Source organism: Schistosoma mansoni, chromosome W (assembly GCF_000237925.1).
Source record: "Schistosoma mansoni strain Puerto Rico chromosome W, complete genome".
Lineage (NCBI taxonomy): Eukaryota > Metazoa > Platyhelminthes > Trematoda > Strigeidida > Schistosomatidae > Schistosoma > Schistosoma mansoni.
The window spans coordinates 38,240,545-38,259,851 of NC_031502.1; the positions used below are offsets into that span (position 1 = coordinate 38,240,545).

The 19,307-nt window shown below is 33.2% G+C and overlaps 1 protein-coding gene across 1 annotated transcript; it reads left to right on the plus strand.

Annotated features, from left to right (window-relative positions):
- Positions 1–612: 612 nt before the first annotated feature.
- Smp_210500 (subfamily C1A unassigned peptidase (C01 family)) lies at positions 613–2,826 on the plus strand (the record flags this gene model as incomplete). The annotated part of the gene is made up of 3 exons (XM_018789625.1): positions 613–957; positions 990–1,545; positions 2,615–2,826. The coding sequence occupies 3 exons, from the start codon at positions 613–615 to the stop codon at positions 2,824–2,826; spliced, it is 1,113 nt and encodes a 370-aa protein (XP_018655049.1).
- Between the last annotated feature and the right edge of the window lie 16,481 nt (positions 2,827–19,307).

Sequence of the window (19,307 nt, forward strand, 5' to 3'; positions counted from 1 at the left end):
ACCCGTTACAGTAAAGGCGTCTCAAAGATGACCTTCTTAAGGCTTAAAGTATCCTTAACACTTCTGAACATCTGCTTATGTTCAGCTCCAACACAAATCTAAGGGGTAACACCTAGAAGCTGGAGAGACAACACAGCAGAATGGATTATGGGCATACCTTCTACTCTTCAAGAGTAGTTAAACGTTGTCATTCACTGCCGGTTGGGACAGTCTAATAGACTTCTCAGGAGTACTTTAAGAGGAAATTTGACCTATTTTTAAAGACCAGGGGTAACATCGTAATATGATTTACCAATTTCTTTTTTTCCTATTATAGGTAATATACCTAGGTTCCTGCCTGGAGGTATTGGTGATCCACTGCTATTAGACACGGAAGCTCGTTAGACGAAAGCCTCTTCTATTCCGTCCACAACCGTTTGATTATCAAACAGTAATGTTTCTATGACATCGAAAGTTTGAAAATAACTCAGCGGTTGAAGAAGTTTGGGTAGAATTTACTAAAAGCGATGACAAATCACATATCAAATTTTGTTTGTATCAATCACCGTGTTGTAACCTTGCTTTAGTCTGTGACCTATATTTCAAAGGAAGCGTCGGTCGGCTCATTTAGTCATGAAGTGTTTCCTATGTTTGACTGCTTTTTTTGTAGTCGTTGTTGGTGATTCTGGTTTCAGAAAGTGGTCAAATCTCGAGCCTTCATTATCTCTGGGTAGACTTTTTGAGCAACAGGTTAAAGAGGGCGTGCCTGGCTCTGTAAATGTTGAGCTGCTTGACGACATTATTGCAGCTTGGAAATTTTTCAAAATTCAATTCAAGCGAGCTTATAATGGTATTCATGAGGAAACAAGGCGATTCTTTATATTCTCGGCTAATTTCGTCAAGATGATGGAGCACAACCATGCCTTTCAAGAAGGCAAGGTGACATACAAAATGGGTGTCAATGAATTTACTGATAAAGTAAGCCAGTTTTGCATCATTTACACTTGCAGACTGACTATGAACTTAAAAAGTTGCGTGGATATAAAGTCACTAGTGGTGCTATCAGACATAAAGGGTCGACGTTTATTAGGTCAGAACATACTAAACTCCCGAGCAAGGTTGATTGGCGAAGAGAAGGAGCAGTAACCGATGTAAAAAATCAAGGCCAATGTGGTTCATGTTGGGCATTCTCTACAACGGGAGCTATAGAAGGTCAACACTATCGTAAAACTAACCGTCTAGTTAATTTGTCCGAGCAGCAATTGGTTGATTGTAGCAAGAGTTATGGAAATAATGGTTGTTCTGGTGGTCTAATGAATTCGGCGTTTGAATATGTTCGCGACAATGAAGGCATTGATTCTGAGATTTCCTATCCATATGTATCTGGTGATGGAACGGAAAATAATAGATGTTTATTCAATGCTTCAAACATTTTAGCTCAGGTTACAGGCTATGTAAACATTCACGAAGGTGACGAGCGTGCATTAATGGATGCTGTGGCGACAAAAGGTCCTGTTTCAGTTGCCATTAATGCTGGTCTTCCCAGTTTTTCTATGTACAAATCAGGTGGGTGGTTTCATGTATAACGATTATTATTCGTTCCATCCGATGACAAGTTCTTAAAAGATTTTCTTACAATATGCAGCTGGATATCTATATTTTACTTGCATTTTGAATCACCCTCAGTTTTAGTCGTTAAGTAATAGAGACAAAGTAATGGCGAGGAATGAGAATTCCTATGTAAGCATTAATGTTCATGCGTAGTTTATACGCTCGTTAGTTATGTACAACATTTATCTGACCAAATTGTCTGTAAAAGTCTAATATACTGAGCTAACCGATCAGAACTAGGATAGCATCCCAAACACTTTGTACGAAATTTATGGTGCAGTGATCAGGCGAATGTTGGCAATATTTGGTTCTTGGGGTTCTTGAGGACAATCGAAAAGCGTGTCCTCTATGGTCTTCACGCTAAGTTACAAAACACCTGTACCTAAGTCAGGTTGTATGTTAAAGTATTTGATGTGTCTCATTGCGTATTCAAGAGTGCTTAGTGAAGCTGGATGTTTACTCCTTTTTCTTACTCTCACTCTAAATCTTAACCCTAAGTTTCTCAAGTTTTTAAACATAAAGGTGGTAAGGTATTGGATTGTAGCTGATGTCAGTTTGTGTTTAAAACCCTGACCCTCATTTGTAAACCTAACTCACAATTCCACTTTAATTTTTAATACTTAACCGTAACCTTTTCGCATTATAACTGCTGTTAGTTGATGACAAAACTGACTGTGGTGATAAGCCTAGCTCATAACTACATCTTAATCATATGTTTCTAATATCTACAGTGCTGCTACGGTTTCTAACCATTCAAACTTCATTAGGAGTACCTAACTTTCAATATCTCATTTTGTTTTGTTATTCGAAACAGTTATATACATGACAATTTAAATTGATCTACTAGTATTAATTTCAGTCGAGGCTAATATTACATTTGCGCTTCCCATTTCCACTGTCAGTCAAGATCATATCAGAGCAGTCAAGCAATAACTGAAAATCCTTATTTTTGAGGTTGCGTAGGATTTTATGTTTTATGCAAAAATGTGTTTATGTTACTATTTTTACCTTCTTTATTGCTTAGGCATCTATTCAGATACTGATTGTGAGGGCACGTTAGATGCCCTTGATCATGGGGTTCTGGTGGTGGGTTATGGAGAAGAAAATGGTCGGTCATATTGGCTTATAAAGAATAGTTGGGGTGAAGAGTGGGGTGAAAAAGGTTATATTAAAATCTCAAAGGGTTCTCATAATATGTGTGGTGTTGCCAGTGCGGCTTCATACCCTCTAGTATGAAATATTTGTTTCCAGATGTTAACATTTGAAGAAAATAATACAATCTCGATTTTTTGATTTTTATGCAGGACTTATTTGATGTACATAATCTCATATTCCGTTGATAATTTATTTGTATTCCGTTTTGTATAACTTGTTTGTAATCAATCTGATTTTCTCCACCCATTCCTTGCCTTTTTATATCATCAGGTAGTAAGTAATTGATCATTGTCGTCTCAAATGATAACAGCTTTTACGAATTGAAAGGTATAGGACCCCAGTGAAGAAAGGTGGTATCTTATTTTAGTTGTTATTCTTGAATCTCAAGTGTCATAAAACCTGTAGACATTTTAAATTAATATTCTAGATGGTAAAATTTCTCTTACCATAGTTACCGTAGATGCTAATCATACTTTGTCATGATTGACCTCCACTCCTGTTTTTCAAGATTTTGCCATGTCAAACAGGCTGATTAAAGCGTGTTTTTGCTGAGGGAGACATTGATGAGGCGCGATGTTTATGTGACCTTCAGAGTATCCACCTACTAAGTAGGACTAAATGATGGTTATAAATCAGTGAGTCAGTCGGCTACAACGTAGGACCAGGCACATATATTCATCGATCCAAGTTGCCACACCTCATTAGCACAACGAGGTGAACACCATTTTCATAGAAGTAGTTACTTCAGTGGTAGTAATATATAAAAGATTGTGTATAAGGATATAGTACAGAAAGAAAGAAGGTTGTAAGGTCATTTTAATCTCACAGTTTAAGGGAAAACAAAGAGTGTATACACACGCCATCGTAATAGATTCTGAGCCATGTCACCCAGAGTCAAACTGAGAACCAGTCGCCTGCTGGAACCCGGTAGGAATTAGAATCACGATTTACAGTTGATGGTTAGGATTAGGAATTAAACTTCGGGATTCCATCACAAACTGACATCAGCTAGAATGCCAGGACGCCATTTAACCAGACGGACAAATAAATCTCGCGCCAATTTCCAAGGCCTGTTATCCTGAATCTGATTGGTTCATCCACAAACAGTAATCTCACCGAAACACTTTTAGATCAAAATGCGTTACCTTAGCAACGGTTGGGAACTTACCGTAGCAGGATAATTTTTCGTACGGGTAGTTAGTGTCCTCAACGATGCTATTGTAGCACGCCTCCATTATCACATTCCCACGTGGTTTGTCCGGACCTTTGGATGAACAAATTATTTCTCATCTTCCCAATTATCACTTATTTAGCCTTGCCATTGACTCATGTGTGTGACCTCGGGTGTACTTTGTACATGTGTGTATGTTAGTGCGTATTTTCGTATACCTTTATCTCTTTCATGCTTATAAAGACTGAGTCACTTATTACTCATAGAGTTGGGTGTTTTTGTCTCACATGGATTTCTTTTCATCTCTTATCGTTCGCCTACATTATCGAATGACAGAAATGTATGTCCCTCAAACACCTTCGTATTCGGCTTTTTAAATTTAGTTTTTTATTAGCACGATATGTTGACAGGATATATATGAAGTAGTTAAGATATATATTTCGTGAACATCAATATAATTCAATCATACTTGGAGTTATACTGCGGGTATTAAACTGCTTACAAATGAAGAAAACAGTAGTAAACTATTAAATTAGCACACCATTGGCCTCGTGATTGTCCAGTGTCAAACGAAAGGTTGAAGAAACCCTAAAAAAGAATAGAGGCCATGTTTTGGCATCTTTAAACAACCGTGGACTGGATTCATGTTGTCAACTCGATAAAGTCAGTGCTTACTCGGATTATCAAGTCGTAGATTTTTTGTGAGGTAAAAGGTTGTGAAACAACTGACTGTATGACAAACTATCCCGTCTACCATCTGTCCCACCCCTTTTTTCTGGGTCTATTTCATATTAATCGTACAGCTAGTTTTAACAATCAGAATGTACTAAATCCCTTTTCTTATCTATAATCACCCCTCAAAATGCATGTTGAGGCTTCAATTGTTCAAACCCATCAGAATGTTGGATATCGGAAATAAAGGGTTATACTAGATGCAGTCCAACTTCTGTGTAATTGGGTCCTCAGATTTATTAATTGGAGCAGGTGACCTTAACGCTTAATTAAGTAGATTAAAAAAGCAGAAAGACAAGAACCTATATCTTTTGGAAATCGATTTTAACCAAACAGATGAAGGTGCCCTGTCAACCGTCTATTCTTACAAACTTTCAAAATGTGAGAAATAATCGGCATCGACACATATCGATTAGCTAAAATGGACGACCATTTATGGGAATCAATAGAGAAGTACCACTTCTTCTTGGTCAGTTATTAATCATCTGTAAGTGAATGGACTGTCGAAAAGCAATGGAGATATCATCTACTCAGTGTTAGCATTGAGACAAAGGGTTAACAGTTGTATTACACGTATACTTTTCAGGAGCTTTACACGGTCTTAACTGGAATCTGACTTGAAGTGAGCCGTTCTTAATGTGTTATTTACATTAACACTCCTCAGCAGTATCATAAATTTCTCTGATAGTTCTCATTTCGTCGAAAAACTGATGTTGAGTCATTACAGTCAGCAAGGGCCAAAATTATCACTCCAAAGTCACCTTTGTAGTAACTTTATAAGTGTTCATCTGTTTATAAAACTAATTAATGTGTTATATATATATATATATATATATATATATATATACAGAATAGTCGTTCGTGGGCAATAGCTGTCCAGTACTACATAGTTAACTAGATGAAGTCAGTAATTGATATGAAACTGCGAGTAGTAAATGGCTTTGGAAACATTATCCATGAATATACACTCTTTGATCAAATGAAATAATCGACAAATTAATACGTAATTATAATTTGTCACAATATTCATGTTCTGTTTTGATAATAATATTCATTAGTCTTCTACGTAATTATTTGTCAACTTGCATAAATCGATAGATTATTTGTGTATTCACATACAAAGAATAGTTTCCAGCTTACATAAGACTCATTCACAAACATACATTTAAAGACCATACAGTGTTTATCATAGATTTAAGCTTCAAGATGAAAACAACTGATGTTTAGTGGTTGTTTTTGATTTTGATATAATTTTTTACAAAAATAATCCGACTGCTTACATGTTGTCTAGCGTATATATAATAACACTAAACATTTGTATTCATTATCATGCATTTTTGATTGAAATCATGTATAAACAGTTTAAATAAGTTTGATTATTAGGTCACAAAAACGATGCTCTTATGATTGATTTCTATGATCGAAAATTTTTTTCAAGCACTTTGTAATGTAAACAAAAATTATCAGAATAGGATTTGTAGGGAATAGTAATTTTAATAGTTGAATTCATGAGATAATCTAAGCCAGATTACTACTGTAACCTGGAAGCACTGGACAGACGCTTCGTCCTCGCACGGGACTCTTAACCATCAGGAATTCCACTACATTAATACGTCGTCGCAGCCCGATACGTAATCAAGGTTGTTCAGATGACAATTGATTACATTGTGAAACAGTTCGTGAAGATGAGCACGTGTTTGGTAAATGCTTGTTCTGTGGCAAGTTTCACCCACGTAATTCATGTGTATTTCGTAATTCTAAATGCTTCAAGTGTGGTAAAACTGGACACACTCAGTTTGTAATATCATGGTTCATTACGCGGAAACTAATGCTAAAATTTATGAATGGGATGCTATTAAGGTGGATGTTTCTAATGATCACTTATCTTTATCCAAGACTTTTTGAAGCGGTATAACGTCACATAACAGTCCAGAGTTGAATGAAACCCAGAATCACTGTGAGACAAAAGTTTCTAATCAACCAACTTCTTATCAGATTTCTCATGTTATTGTACCAGATATGGTTTGTCATAATGATTCACATATTTCTGATGAAATTTCTTACAACTCTGAGAATAATACATTAAATAGGAATAATATATTTGTAAAATCTCAGCGAATGAATTTGTAGTAAATCCAACGTTTCGCCTGGCAATCTGGTCCAAGCTTTTTCAAGGAATTATAATCAAACATTAAAATTATCGAATATAAATAGGTACATGGTTCTCCGAGTTCATTATACACTGAATAGGTCATCCAATCAATGTTAACAATAACAAAGAATAATTAAGAATGAAAGAAAAGACGACATTGTTAATACAAAAAGATTACAGAAAAAGGAATGGGTTAACACAGTGGTGATCCCATATCGGAAAGGAATTTCGGAAGATATTCGAAGAATCTTAAATAATCAAAATATAAGAGTATTTTTTCGAACAAACAATACTCTAAGATCAAAATTAGTAAGAACTAAAGATCCAATACATAAAGAAGAACAACAAGATTGTGTCTATGAAATCAAATGTAGTGACTGTAATGCAACGTATGTAGGTGAAACATCAAGACAACTGAATGTGAGGGTGAAGGAACACAAACAATGTTTGAAACATATCCCTAAATCCTCAGATGATGTAAGAAAATTGGAGAACAAATCAGCGATAGCATTACATTCGATAGAATCAGGTCGTACAATTGATTTCGATGGCACAAGAATCCTTCAAAAAGCTTTTAATTCTTACAAGGAGAGACAAACAGCTGAAGCCTTATACATATGGGCTAATCCAAACAATATTAATAGGAGGGATGGAATACAATTAGCAGTGCCATGGCAGCTAATCATTAATAAGTAACAACCTGAACTCCTTAATGTTTTTATCTAATTCGTATTATCTAAAATGACAACAATTTACACTCAATGATTCTAATCTGTTGTCTTATCGGAATTTCGATAATGCAATGAGAAGACGAAGTTTATCAGAATTATGTGATATATTAGCGCAATACATTTCGAACAATCTGATCACACATATACTTGTTAAGACATTTTTTATATGAAAATTAAAAGGTCAACTAGACAGGTTAAGGTAATAAAATAAATAAAGTACACAAAAACAATGTGATGACTACTCTGGATAATAAATAAGCATTACCAGGGGTAGGTTAAGGGTAAGAACAAATTGTTTTTGAACACATAAAGGGGGTTTCAATTTCCGTATAGCTAAGGCTTCAATAAACCTTAGTATACGTCCTTGAAGGCTTTTGTACAACACTACAAATGCTGATTTGATGTCAACCTTATGACCAGTTTCAACTAAATGTTTCGCAATAGAGGAAGATGTTTGTCTATCCTGTGATCTTATTTGACCATTCGAATTCATTTGGTTCTGTAGCCATTTAGGTATGTGTTCCGCCACCCTTATTTGCAAATCACGATTGCTCCTCCCTATGTACGTGTTTCCGCACATACATGTAAATTGGTATACACAATGGGATGTGACACAATGGCTTATGTGCTGTCTAGGTTTTTGGTGAAACATCGACCTTGTCTTTTCAATGATGACAAGTTGAGCTGCATAGAATGTCCTGTTTATGGCTAATTTTAGTCTCCGTCTCAACATGAGACTATTAGAGTCACTCCTAAATGGTAATGTAATATAAACTCGCTTTTTGGGTGCCAGAAGCGTCATAGGTCTAATCGTATTGCAACCCTTCCAGCGGTTTATGAACTTAAATGAATAACCATTATTCATTAACGTATCACTTAAATGCTTCGTTTCTACTTCAATAGTATCACTAGTACAAATACGATTGATTCTATTGAATAAGCCCTTAATTAAACCACGTTTGTAATGAATTGGGCAGTGACTATGGAAATTAAGGTATTGCCCCGTCCATGTCGGCTTTCTATATATAGAACGTTGGATGGAACCATCTCCTCTTCTACTGATCAGTATATCTAGAAAAGGAAGTTGGTTGTTCTTCTCTTCTTCGCACGTAAGAGAAATATGCTTCTGACTTGTATTGAGTTCTTTTAACAAGTGGTTCACGTCTTCACATTTATCCCCTATGATTATGATATCATCAACGTATCGTCTATACAGACACATCTTTTGGATTGAGTTTTCAGCTAAATTTTCAACATACCCCATGAACACATCCGCCAGCAACGGTCCTAAAGGACTACCCATAGCTACGCCATCAATTTGTCGAAAGTGCTCACCTTGAAATGTGAATTTTACATTGTCAGTGCACAATAATAATAAATCTTTAAGAGTTTCAACGGGAAATGGCAATGGAAGATTATTAAGTGAAATATAGTCACATAAAATATCAATAGTTTTTCTCAGGGGTACATTTGTAAATAAAGTATTCACATCAAAAGAACACATTGTCTTTGTTTTTATATTCATATCCTTTAAGTATTTAATTAAATCAAATGAGTCAATCAAGGAATACTTACAAAATTGATGTCGGATAGGATTTAATATTTTTGTAAGCCATTTCGCTAGTTTGTGTGTAGGTGACCGACACATTGATAGAATTGGACGTAAAGGGATATTAGGCTTATGTATTTTTGGCAATCCATATAAATGAGGATACACCGAACCCATAGGTTTTAATAAATGAAACTCATCTTTGTCAATAGCGTTCATGTTTAACAATTTTGTTAGATTCGAGTTTACTTTCTTTTCTAATTTATGTAGTCCATCAGAGTCAACATCAGCCATGAATTTGCTCTTATCACTGAGAATCAATTCCATTTTATCTATGTAATCGGACTTATTCATAATTACCACACCAGATCCTTTATCGGGTTTAAGTATAATAATATCGGCATTGTTTCGCAATTCTTTTAAGGATTTGAAGTGCTGAGAAGTTAGTATGCTTCTCTGCTTCGGTCCAGAGGAGTGAAATTGATGAGCTATGTCCACTAATTTAGCTTTAAACCAACTTTGATTCTCTGAGGATGAGGGGGTTAAAGTACTCAATTGATCATAAAGGTTTTCAAATTGGGCGTTGATTGTCAATTCAGAAATTTGTGTAATAGGGACAGAAAAGTTTAAACCCAGAGAAAGTGCCTCCTTTTCATGAACGGACAATACAATAGAGGATAAATTTGTGACATATTTATCAGGATTATTTGGGAAGGAAGTGAGATTATTATTATTGTTACAGAAAGATTTTTCCAGCTTTTTCCTGATCCCTTCTTTCGTTTTCAAAGTGACAGTACTACAAAAATTGATGAATTTGATATGGCAAACTATAGACAATTCTGCTAACACAGGTAATGCTTGAGTATGCAGTTCAATTAAATTAATCAACTTATCATGGCATTTGTCTATGAAGGATTTTGTCAGTCGAATAAGATTTGGAATATTTGGTTGTAATTTACTTGAACGAAGATTCTTACATAAATGATTCGGGAAAATGTGATTTGACAAACAAGATTTATAAAATTCCAGTTTCACTCGTTCCGATATAATTTTGCACTTAAGGTTAACAAGTTCATCTAACCTTTTTATAATTTGTGTAGGGAGTCTTCTTTTCAAGAATTTAAAACAATTAGTCCCTTTGATAAATTTCGATAATGCAATGAGAAGACGAAGTTTATCAGAATTATGTGATATATTAGCGCAATACATTTCGAACAATCTGATCACACATATACTTGTTAAGACATTTTTTATATGAAAATTAAAAGGTCAACTAGACAGGTTAAGGTAAGAAAATAAATAAAGTACACAAAAACAATGTGATGACTACTCTGGATAATAAATAAGCATTACCAGGGTAGGTTAAGGGTAAGAACAAATTGTTTTTGAACACATAAAGGGGGTTTCAATTTCCGTATAGCTAAGGCTTCAATAAACCTTAGTATACGTCCTTGAAGGCTTTTGTACAACACTACAAATGCTGATTTGATGTCAACCTTATGACCAGTTTCAACTAAATGTTTCGCAATAGAGGAAGATGTTTGTCTGTCCTGTGATCTTATTTGACTATTCGAATTCATTTGGTTCTGTAGCCATTTAGGTATGTGTTCCACCACCCTTATTTGCAAATCACGATTGCTCCTCCCTATGTACGTGTTTCCGCACATACATGTAAATTGGTATACACAATGGGATGTGACACAATCGCTTATATGCTGTTTAGGTTTTTGGTGAAACATCGACCTTGTCTTTTCAATGATGACAAGTTGAGCTGCATAGAATGTCCTATTTATGGCTAATTTTAGTCTCCGTCTTAACATGAGACTATTAGAGTCACTTCTAAATGGTAATGTAATATAAACTCGCTTTTTGGGTGCCAGAAGCGTAATAGGTCTAATCGTATTGCAACCCTTCCAGCGGTTTATGAACTTAAATGAATAACCGTTATTCATTAACGTATTAGTTAGACGCTTCGTTTCTATTTCAATAGTATCACTAGTACAAATACGATTGATTCTATTGAATAAGCCCTTAATTAACCCACGTTTGTAATGAATTGGGCAGTGACTATGGAAATTAAGGTATTGCCCCGTCCATGTCGGCTTTCTATAAATAGAACGTTGGATGGAACCATCTTCTCTTCTACTGATCAGTATATCTAGAAAAGGAATTTGTTAAAGAATTCATTGGAACATTAAAAATGACACATACATACAGTCAAAAATTACGATCTTCAAATTTCACCTTTATATTTAATTTTTATTTTGTTTAATTATCTTCATGTTATACATACTGTGACAGATATGATTCATATCACATATATTACAAATTGTATGTTTCCTTATAAATTCACCGATAAGAGACAATATATAATGTGAATGTAATTTTCTCCTCTCACCTCTTACGTTTTTCTATACAATATATTATATGAACACTCATCACTTCACATCGCATATCTCTTAAACATACCTAGTTTAGACTTTTTGTTAACATTGATTGGATGACCTATTCAGTGTATAATGAACTCGGAGAACCATGTACCTATTTATATTCGATAATTTTAATGTTTGATTATAATTCCTTGAAAAAGCTTGGACCAGATTGCCAGGCGAAACGTTGGATTTACTACAAATTCATTCGCTGAGATTTTACAAATATATTATTCCTATTTAATGTCTTACATCAACTCGGCGCTCAAATACTGTGAAACTATTCGTTCTAATTTAGACGAGAGTTCTTATATATCTGAGAATAATATATTGAATTAGTCAAATTATGATCAAGAACCAGATTCAGTTTTGGTAGATGCTGATTTTTCTAATGATCCATTATTCTTTAATGAGACTCTTAATAAATTCGAGGGAATAGCAAGTTTTCCTGAAGCAATCAGAGAACCAGTTTGCCCAGACATGGAATTTGCACAGGCAGAGAATCCAAATCAAGTCCAAGATTATCCTAATGAATATGAGGCAGATGCATGTTTTCCATTCGATTGTTTCGCAGATGAATCAAGCCTAGATGCATCACATGTGTTAATTACACATATTAATGCATATCTATCTGTGTATTCTAATATGAATAACAAAAAAAAAATGTATCATAATTTTTATGCAAATCGAAGTCCCACATGATGCAATACCTCAAATTATATATCAGTGTGTATCCTCAAATACTCACATACAGTAATCGAAGCGTGAGATTTGAGAAGATAATGCGAATTGAGAACGTCAAATTGGTTGTAACATTGCGACGTAAGGATCCAACATTATTTCGTGGGGGAAGATAGTGTTGGAACGTCTATGATGCAAATTCTAGATGTCTGTGGTTTCACTACACAACCGACATGATGATTGTATACAATTCCAGGAATCAGATGGGTCTGTTCCAATTTCAGTTGTTAATTCTAATACTAACGAGTGCATTCTAGGTACTACAGAGTCTATATTCAATACACTTTCGAACGGACGTAAGATGAACTTAAGAAGAAGACGTACAATCGATTAAAGACACTTACACTCCAATTTGAACTGTGGAGGATGCGGTGTTTATATGAACCAATGATTTCTTTGTATTGATGACTGTTTTGATTTCGAATTCCAAATACAGTACATTCGTTTGTGCTCATCTAATACTTCTTGATTAAATTGCGTTATTCCTGGAATTACTAATTCATGCTTTTATTCGAATACTTCTGAATATCACATACACATCCCTTGAAAATAGTAACCAGCTTAGATCAAATTGAAAGATACAGGACATCAATTTAATGAGGTTTTAGCATTCAAAGTAGTGTATCGAATCCTATCCAATCTATCCTATGCTTACATATTTTGTCTACTACACGCATCTGAAGTCATAGAAACCTAAGTCTAAACAGTTCACCCATAAAATATTTGTACGATCCCTTTCTGAGTCATGGCTATTACACTAATTCCAAGCATCGCCTTTTTTATCTTTACTGATATACAATTATCTTTAATAATTAACATATTAGTAATTTCAAAATTAGACTAACACTTTTTTCTTCGTTATTCTTGTGTGGTTAACTCGGAGTAACGAGCCAATATGCAAACCTAGTTTTACATTTTCTCTATCTTAACTCTTATGTAACCATAAAAAGTAGTTAGCTCATTCTTAAATCTGAATTTATACTCGTTACTAGTATGGGTTGTGATGAGCCACTTATAGAATTCAATAATACACTTTGTGTTTTATTAGTTTAGACAGTCGGATCCCAATCCTAATAGTTTACATTCTATTCTATCAGTCCAGGCAGCTGATTATTGTTGTAAGTCACTTTTTTAATAATCGATATATCTTATAACATGTGAGTGATAAGGTCATTCAGATGACAACAGAAAACACATGAAATTAATTTGACCATAAGATATAGTAAGGATTATTAAGTATGTTATACTTTAGGTACGGTCATAAAAAAATTCTGATGATCATTTTGTAGGTATTGAAACAAAACTAATTATAATCGAAAAGTATAACCAAATATTATGGTCACTAATCCCTAGTTCGACATGTAGTAGCATATACCAGAATTACTCTAAACAATTAGACTCTGAATTCTCAATAGTATCTGAATTTTGAATGTTGAATGGGACTTAAGATCAAAATCGGCGAATTGGTTAGACATACATTTGTGTTTGTAAATGACAAGAAAAACTTGGCATTTTCTGAAATATCTTGCTATCTATTGTCTTATAGCATATTTTCACTATTAAGATATAAAAATAAAATGACGATTGTTAAACTGCTTTGTATCAAGCAATTTAATGCAACACATTGTTTAAATTATTTATCTAGAAATATATATATAGCACAATTCCGCCTGTAGCTCCTCTGGGGGCTACTGCCGGTCTCAAGCCCGGATAAAGGAGGAGGGTTGGGCATGGGGTTAGCCACCCCATCCCGTAGAAAACCAACTGGTTAAAAAAACGTTGACCAGAAAAAAGTAATATATATAACACGAAGTGTATGAATTAAGTAACTTTGCAAACAATTATAATATTAACCATATTACGTTGCTCCTCAATTGGTCTATTTAACCATGTCAAATGAATCTAGGTTACTTATGTGATGGACTCATAATGATTTAATCGGTTAAGTATAGATTTTAATTACATGATCATACTACAATTTTCAAGTTGTTTGTTCTTTTAGTTATCAGGATATGATTGTAGATTTTAATGGTTTTAATAGAATTTATAGATTCACCTAAACCATATGTATCTTTCAGCATGGATACGTATAAAACTGAGTTTCCACCGTAAGAAAAACATACATAACCTGATATTTCTTATTTAAATCAATGCAAAGAGTTAATTGGTTCTACTTAACTATCATATTTGTATGAATAATTGAGATGCAATAAGATTGTATTTTAAACTCAAGTTGTGGATACAATTATCTTAATGCTTTTGGATGTTTGAGAAATCTATTATTCTGTTTGTTTGCATGATGAATTGCTAAATCATTTAGAGTATTCAAACAACAGGGTTTATACTTTGGTTTTATAAATTATACATATCCGAATCATGTTCACTATTTCCCATTATATTTTAGTCTGTCATGTAATAACATTTTCTATCACTTTCTAAATCATTCAATATCTATCCATCTATCTTATCATAGACTTACGTATAGTAATTAAATATAAACCCCTTTTAATTTGATCAATAATACATATATTGATCGTAGTTATTTTACTTCCTCTCATCAGCTTTATTTGACCATAAAAATAGTATTCAGGCGTTGTCTATTCCTCAGTGTGTGGATATTCTTCAATAATTCATTTTATCAAAACTGAAGATTACTTCAGTTAAACCAACACTTAAAATAGGGATACTTCTAAAACCGATTCACAGACATCCATTTCCTGGACATCCAGTAGTTTCGTATGTATTTGGAACTAAGTAAACAACAGGATAATATATATGAATTATATGTCAATAAATCTTAAGTTGATATCAGTTTATGATGAAATTTATCTTCAGTTTATACAAATTATCTCTACAAAAGTTCCAAGTATACAGTAATCGCTGTATCATTAATGAATAACTTCAGAGTAAATCTATCGAATTTCTTATCAAAAAATGTGATATATAAAATCAAATCACTAATGATATTGAATGATGATTGTTCTATATTACAAGATGACTTAAGTCAATAACACAAACTGCTAGATTTCTACTGATGTCAACCATAAAATAATTTCATTATTTTGCATCCTATAAACTAATACGTCCATTAATATTCGAGAAAGGGTAAAAGTCATGATTGCTTCATTTAGTCTGTTTATAGTTACAAACCAATTAAATTAATTGGACTGAAAATAAGTCAGATGAAAACAGTATCTAGTTCTATTTGTAAATATTCAAGTGAACAGTGTATCTTTATTGATATTATTTATATGTAATAATTTTTAAGTAAAATGATACGGATACTATACAGTTTTATATAAATGTTTATTCTAAACCCATATTAGACTACTTATCTATCTATCTATCTATCTATCTATATATATATATATATAATATTCCATTATAGTTAACAAAACATTGTAATGTTATTATCAAGTGAATGTCAATTAAAACGTTTTATCAATTGTTTAACTGTATGTTTGTATATACGTCGGGGCTTTTAAAATTTTGAGGGTAGATTGAAAAACAAATGTTTATCAAGAAGTGTATCTGTTATACATTTGTAAAGTTTGAATCATGAAACTTAGTAAGAAAATGTATTGGAAACAAAATTGATATTTCATATCATGTGAATATAATTAACGTTTTTATCTAATAAATAGTTTATATTTAACATTAAACATAATTGTACTTTAATAGTAGTTATTTCATTCTGATTGTCATCTATGTAAGATTAGTTTTATACGATTTTATTATAATCCCATTTTGTATTTAAAGTTGGATAATATCAGTAGTTGAATGAGTTTTAAATATGTGTTAGGTGATTAAAGACAATTTTGATGGAGTTTTATTCTTTGAGCTCAAAGAACAAAACTCCATCAAAATCATACACCTGAGCTACAAATCTTCTCTACCATTAAAGACAATCTGTAGAAAGTTGTGGATTACAATTTTATGTTAATTGACAATTATCAGTAAAGTATTTCTACAATCTTATAAGTATTGAGACATATTTTCGAATTCGAACTCATATTGTTCAATATCACAGTGAGTGATGTTTATTAAAAACCGGAGATAAGTTATAAGTAAGAGTTACATAGTGCTTCCGGATAAGGTAGACAAATAATTAAATTTTATGATGTCAAATGATAACAGAAAATAAAAACTCAATCAGTTCTAAGTGTTTGATTATTAAATTCTCTTGTTTTTCGATTTTGTATATGTTTCTAACTACTATCTACTAAAATTCTTCCTGTCATATTTCTTTTGAAATTTTTATATTGGCTGATTAGACTGACATTGTAAACCTTGTTATATGTTTTATAAGCAAAGATGAATAGCGGCTAACAGTGGAATCCAGGATGCGCGTTTCGTTTTGTTTGGGACTCGTCAGCTGGATGTACCCGCATCTCAGATTTGATGTTCTCTCTGGGACTCAAACGCAGTACCGTTCGATTCAAACGGCATCGTGTTATCCACTTAGCTGCAAATAGGACGAAACGCGTGTCCTGCATTCTACTGTTAGCCTCTATCCATCTTTGCTTATAATGCTTGTGACTTCAAGCGATGTCGAGGCAGTCCGCACAGGATGCACATATGCCAACAAGAGATTGATCAGTGGCAGTTTTAAATAACAATGGGACGATTCAGGCAAACAACACCAAGTGAATACTTGTTATATGCTCTTTTTCATCTCGCTTAGTAATAATGATAATAATAATATTGATAATGGTGATAATTTACTTTTCACCTAAATGAAACAGTTTTGGACATGAGAAGGTAGATAAGAAGTTTGATTATGTGAGTCAAGAGGAAAAAAACGATAAACGGAGACAAAATATACATCATCTACAAAATCCATTGCAGCAACTCCAGGAAGCACTATGTGGGACAAAGTGTCTACCTGCTCTGTCTGCATCAACATAAATATCAACTAGCAGTTAAATGCCATGATATAGCTTCCTTCATATCAATGCATGTGAACAACTATGGACATGATATTGATTTAGAAAACGTTAAAATAGTGGACAGAAGATGTACAAAGAAAGCTAGGGAATTATTAGAGGTGTGACACTTTGGTAACGCATCAATCGTTAGACATATCGAAATTGATTCGATTTATCAATCAATCAACGGAAGAATAATTAACTCCAAGATCAGAGGTGAAAGCAATCAAGACAAATTTTCTCACTGCTAAGGAGTCCCATATTAGGACGAAACGACCGTTTAGTGCTTCCAGGTTTTCCATGGTAGTCTAGCTTCAAATGGCTCATGATCTCAGCTATTAAAATATGGAAACAATAACCACCAAAATTTCAGGTTAAGAGAACAAGCAACAAGTCAACCGTGGAGAAATTATATTAACTCACTACTTATTGAATTGTTTGCTGATGATATCGAGAAAGACAATCGAAGCTTTAAGAATAGACCATCTAAGTCAGAGAACAAAATGCTCTCAAAGTTTGATTGTTTTTTATTTATTCAAAAAAGAAGTATTTTATTCAAAGTACATGGGATACAATAAATGTAAAATTATATTTATAGTAATTTTAACAGTTGAAATAGTTGGTCTATTTTTGTGAATATTTAATAAATGGTTGTTTTGGAGTATGTTTATATGGTTCTGTATATAGGCTACCTTTTTGACTCATTAGTTGTTTTATATCATTTAATGTTTATAAATTAGAGTGAGTCAACCATAAAAATATTACTTAACTTCAAATCAATGGTGTACTAGTTATATAATGACTCAAATTTTCAAGATTATGACAAGATCTGCTCCCGTATTTTGCGAGTATAACTATGCAAATAATATGTCCAGGTATATGAATGCAGTTATAATATATCATCTGACCTTCTAAAGCTGTATTTGGGGGTTCGAGGTTTTACGAATTCTCATGGTATACTCATAGTTTTAATCAACACAGTGACATTGTTGTTAAGATTATTATCATTAGCTTAGGGAAGGTTACAACAGTAAATATTTCCTACTGATGAATAACATCGCAATTCCTTTGATATGACATTCAGGGGTAGCTGAATAAGTTTGTTTGATTCTCCTTATAAACAGATATGATCTCATAGTCAGTTCCACTCATATAATCGTATTCAACATCATAACAGCCTTGATTCTGAATATTTCATTTCGACATCCACCAGATTCTACTGGATCATTAGTAAACTGATCTTTTACTGGCCAGGATTCATTAAATAATATGCATTTAAAATCAGAGAGAGCGGTGAATATTCAGTCTTTTTAGAATTGTTACAATTCACAAAATTACTGGATCGCATACACAAATGGTGTTAGAGAACCAGAATATCTTACTATATCTTAGAGTCTTCGGAGACTAATCTTCGTTGACCTCTGGAATGTCAATATTCAGACTTGATCAATTTGTTTATCAAAGTAAGAACTGAAATGTTTGGTTATTGCCTGAATTTAAAAATTAAATTAAAAATGAATTTCTAGGACGAATGCTTTCTATGTGGATAGCCTTGAATATTAAAGGTTAGAATTGTTCAAAAAGTTTCTCTGACACCTATATTCCAGTGATGTGCATCAAATATTAAATAATACTAAATATTGCTTTGAATACTGTTGTAAAAGACAGAAATAGTAAATAGAACCTATGGAATTCACTTCAAAACAATTAACTGGTATTGTATTCCCCTAATAATAGGGAATCTATGTATTTTATGCAAGATGAAATAAAAGTAACCGTGTCAATGTAGTACTCATTCAAACTAAATTGTCTTTTACAGAGTCATTTCATCAGAAATAAGTGTAATCATCAGATAAGTAAAATCTAATCGTTTCACATTACTAATCAATCAACTATTTAAACAGTTTACAAATATTTAAGTCATACGATTGTGTATTCAGATTTCAATTTTACCTTACTAGGTAATAGTACATTTATAGTAATAATAATAATAGTAATATTAATAATTATTAATAAAAGTTAGAGACAAAATGTCTTAATAAGCAAAGATGGATAGTGGCTAGCAGTGGAATACAGGACGCGCGTTTCGTCCTATTCGGGACTCGTCAGCTGGACGTACCTGCATCTCA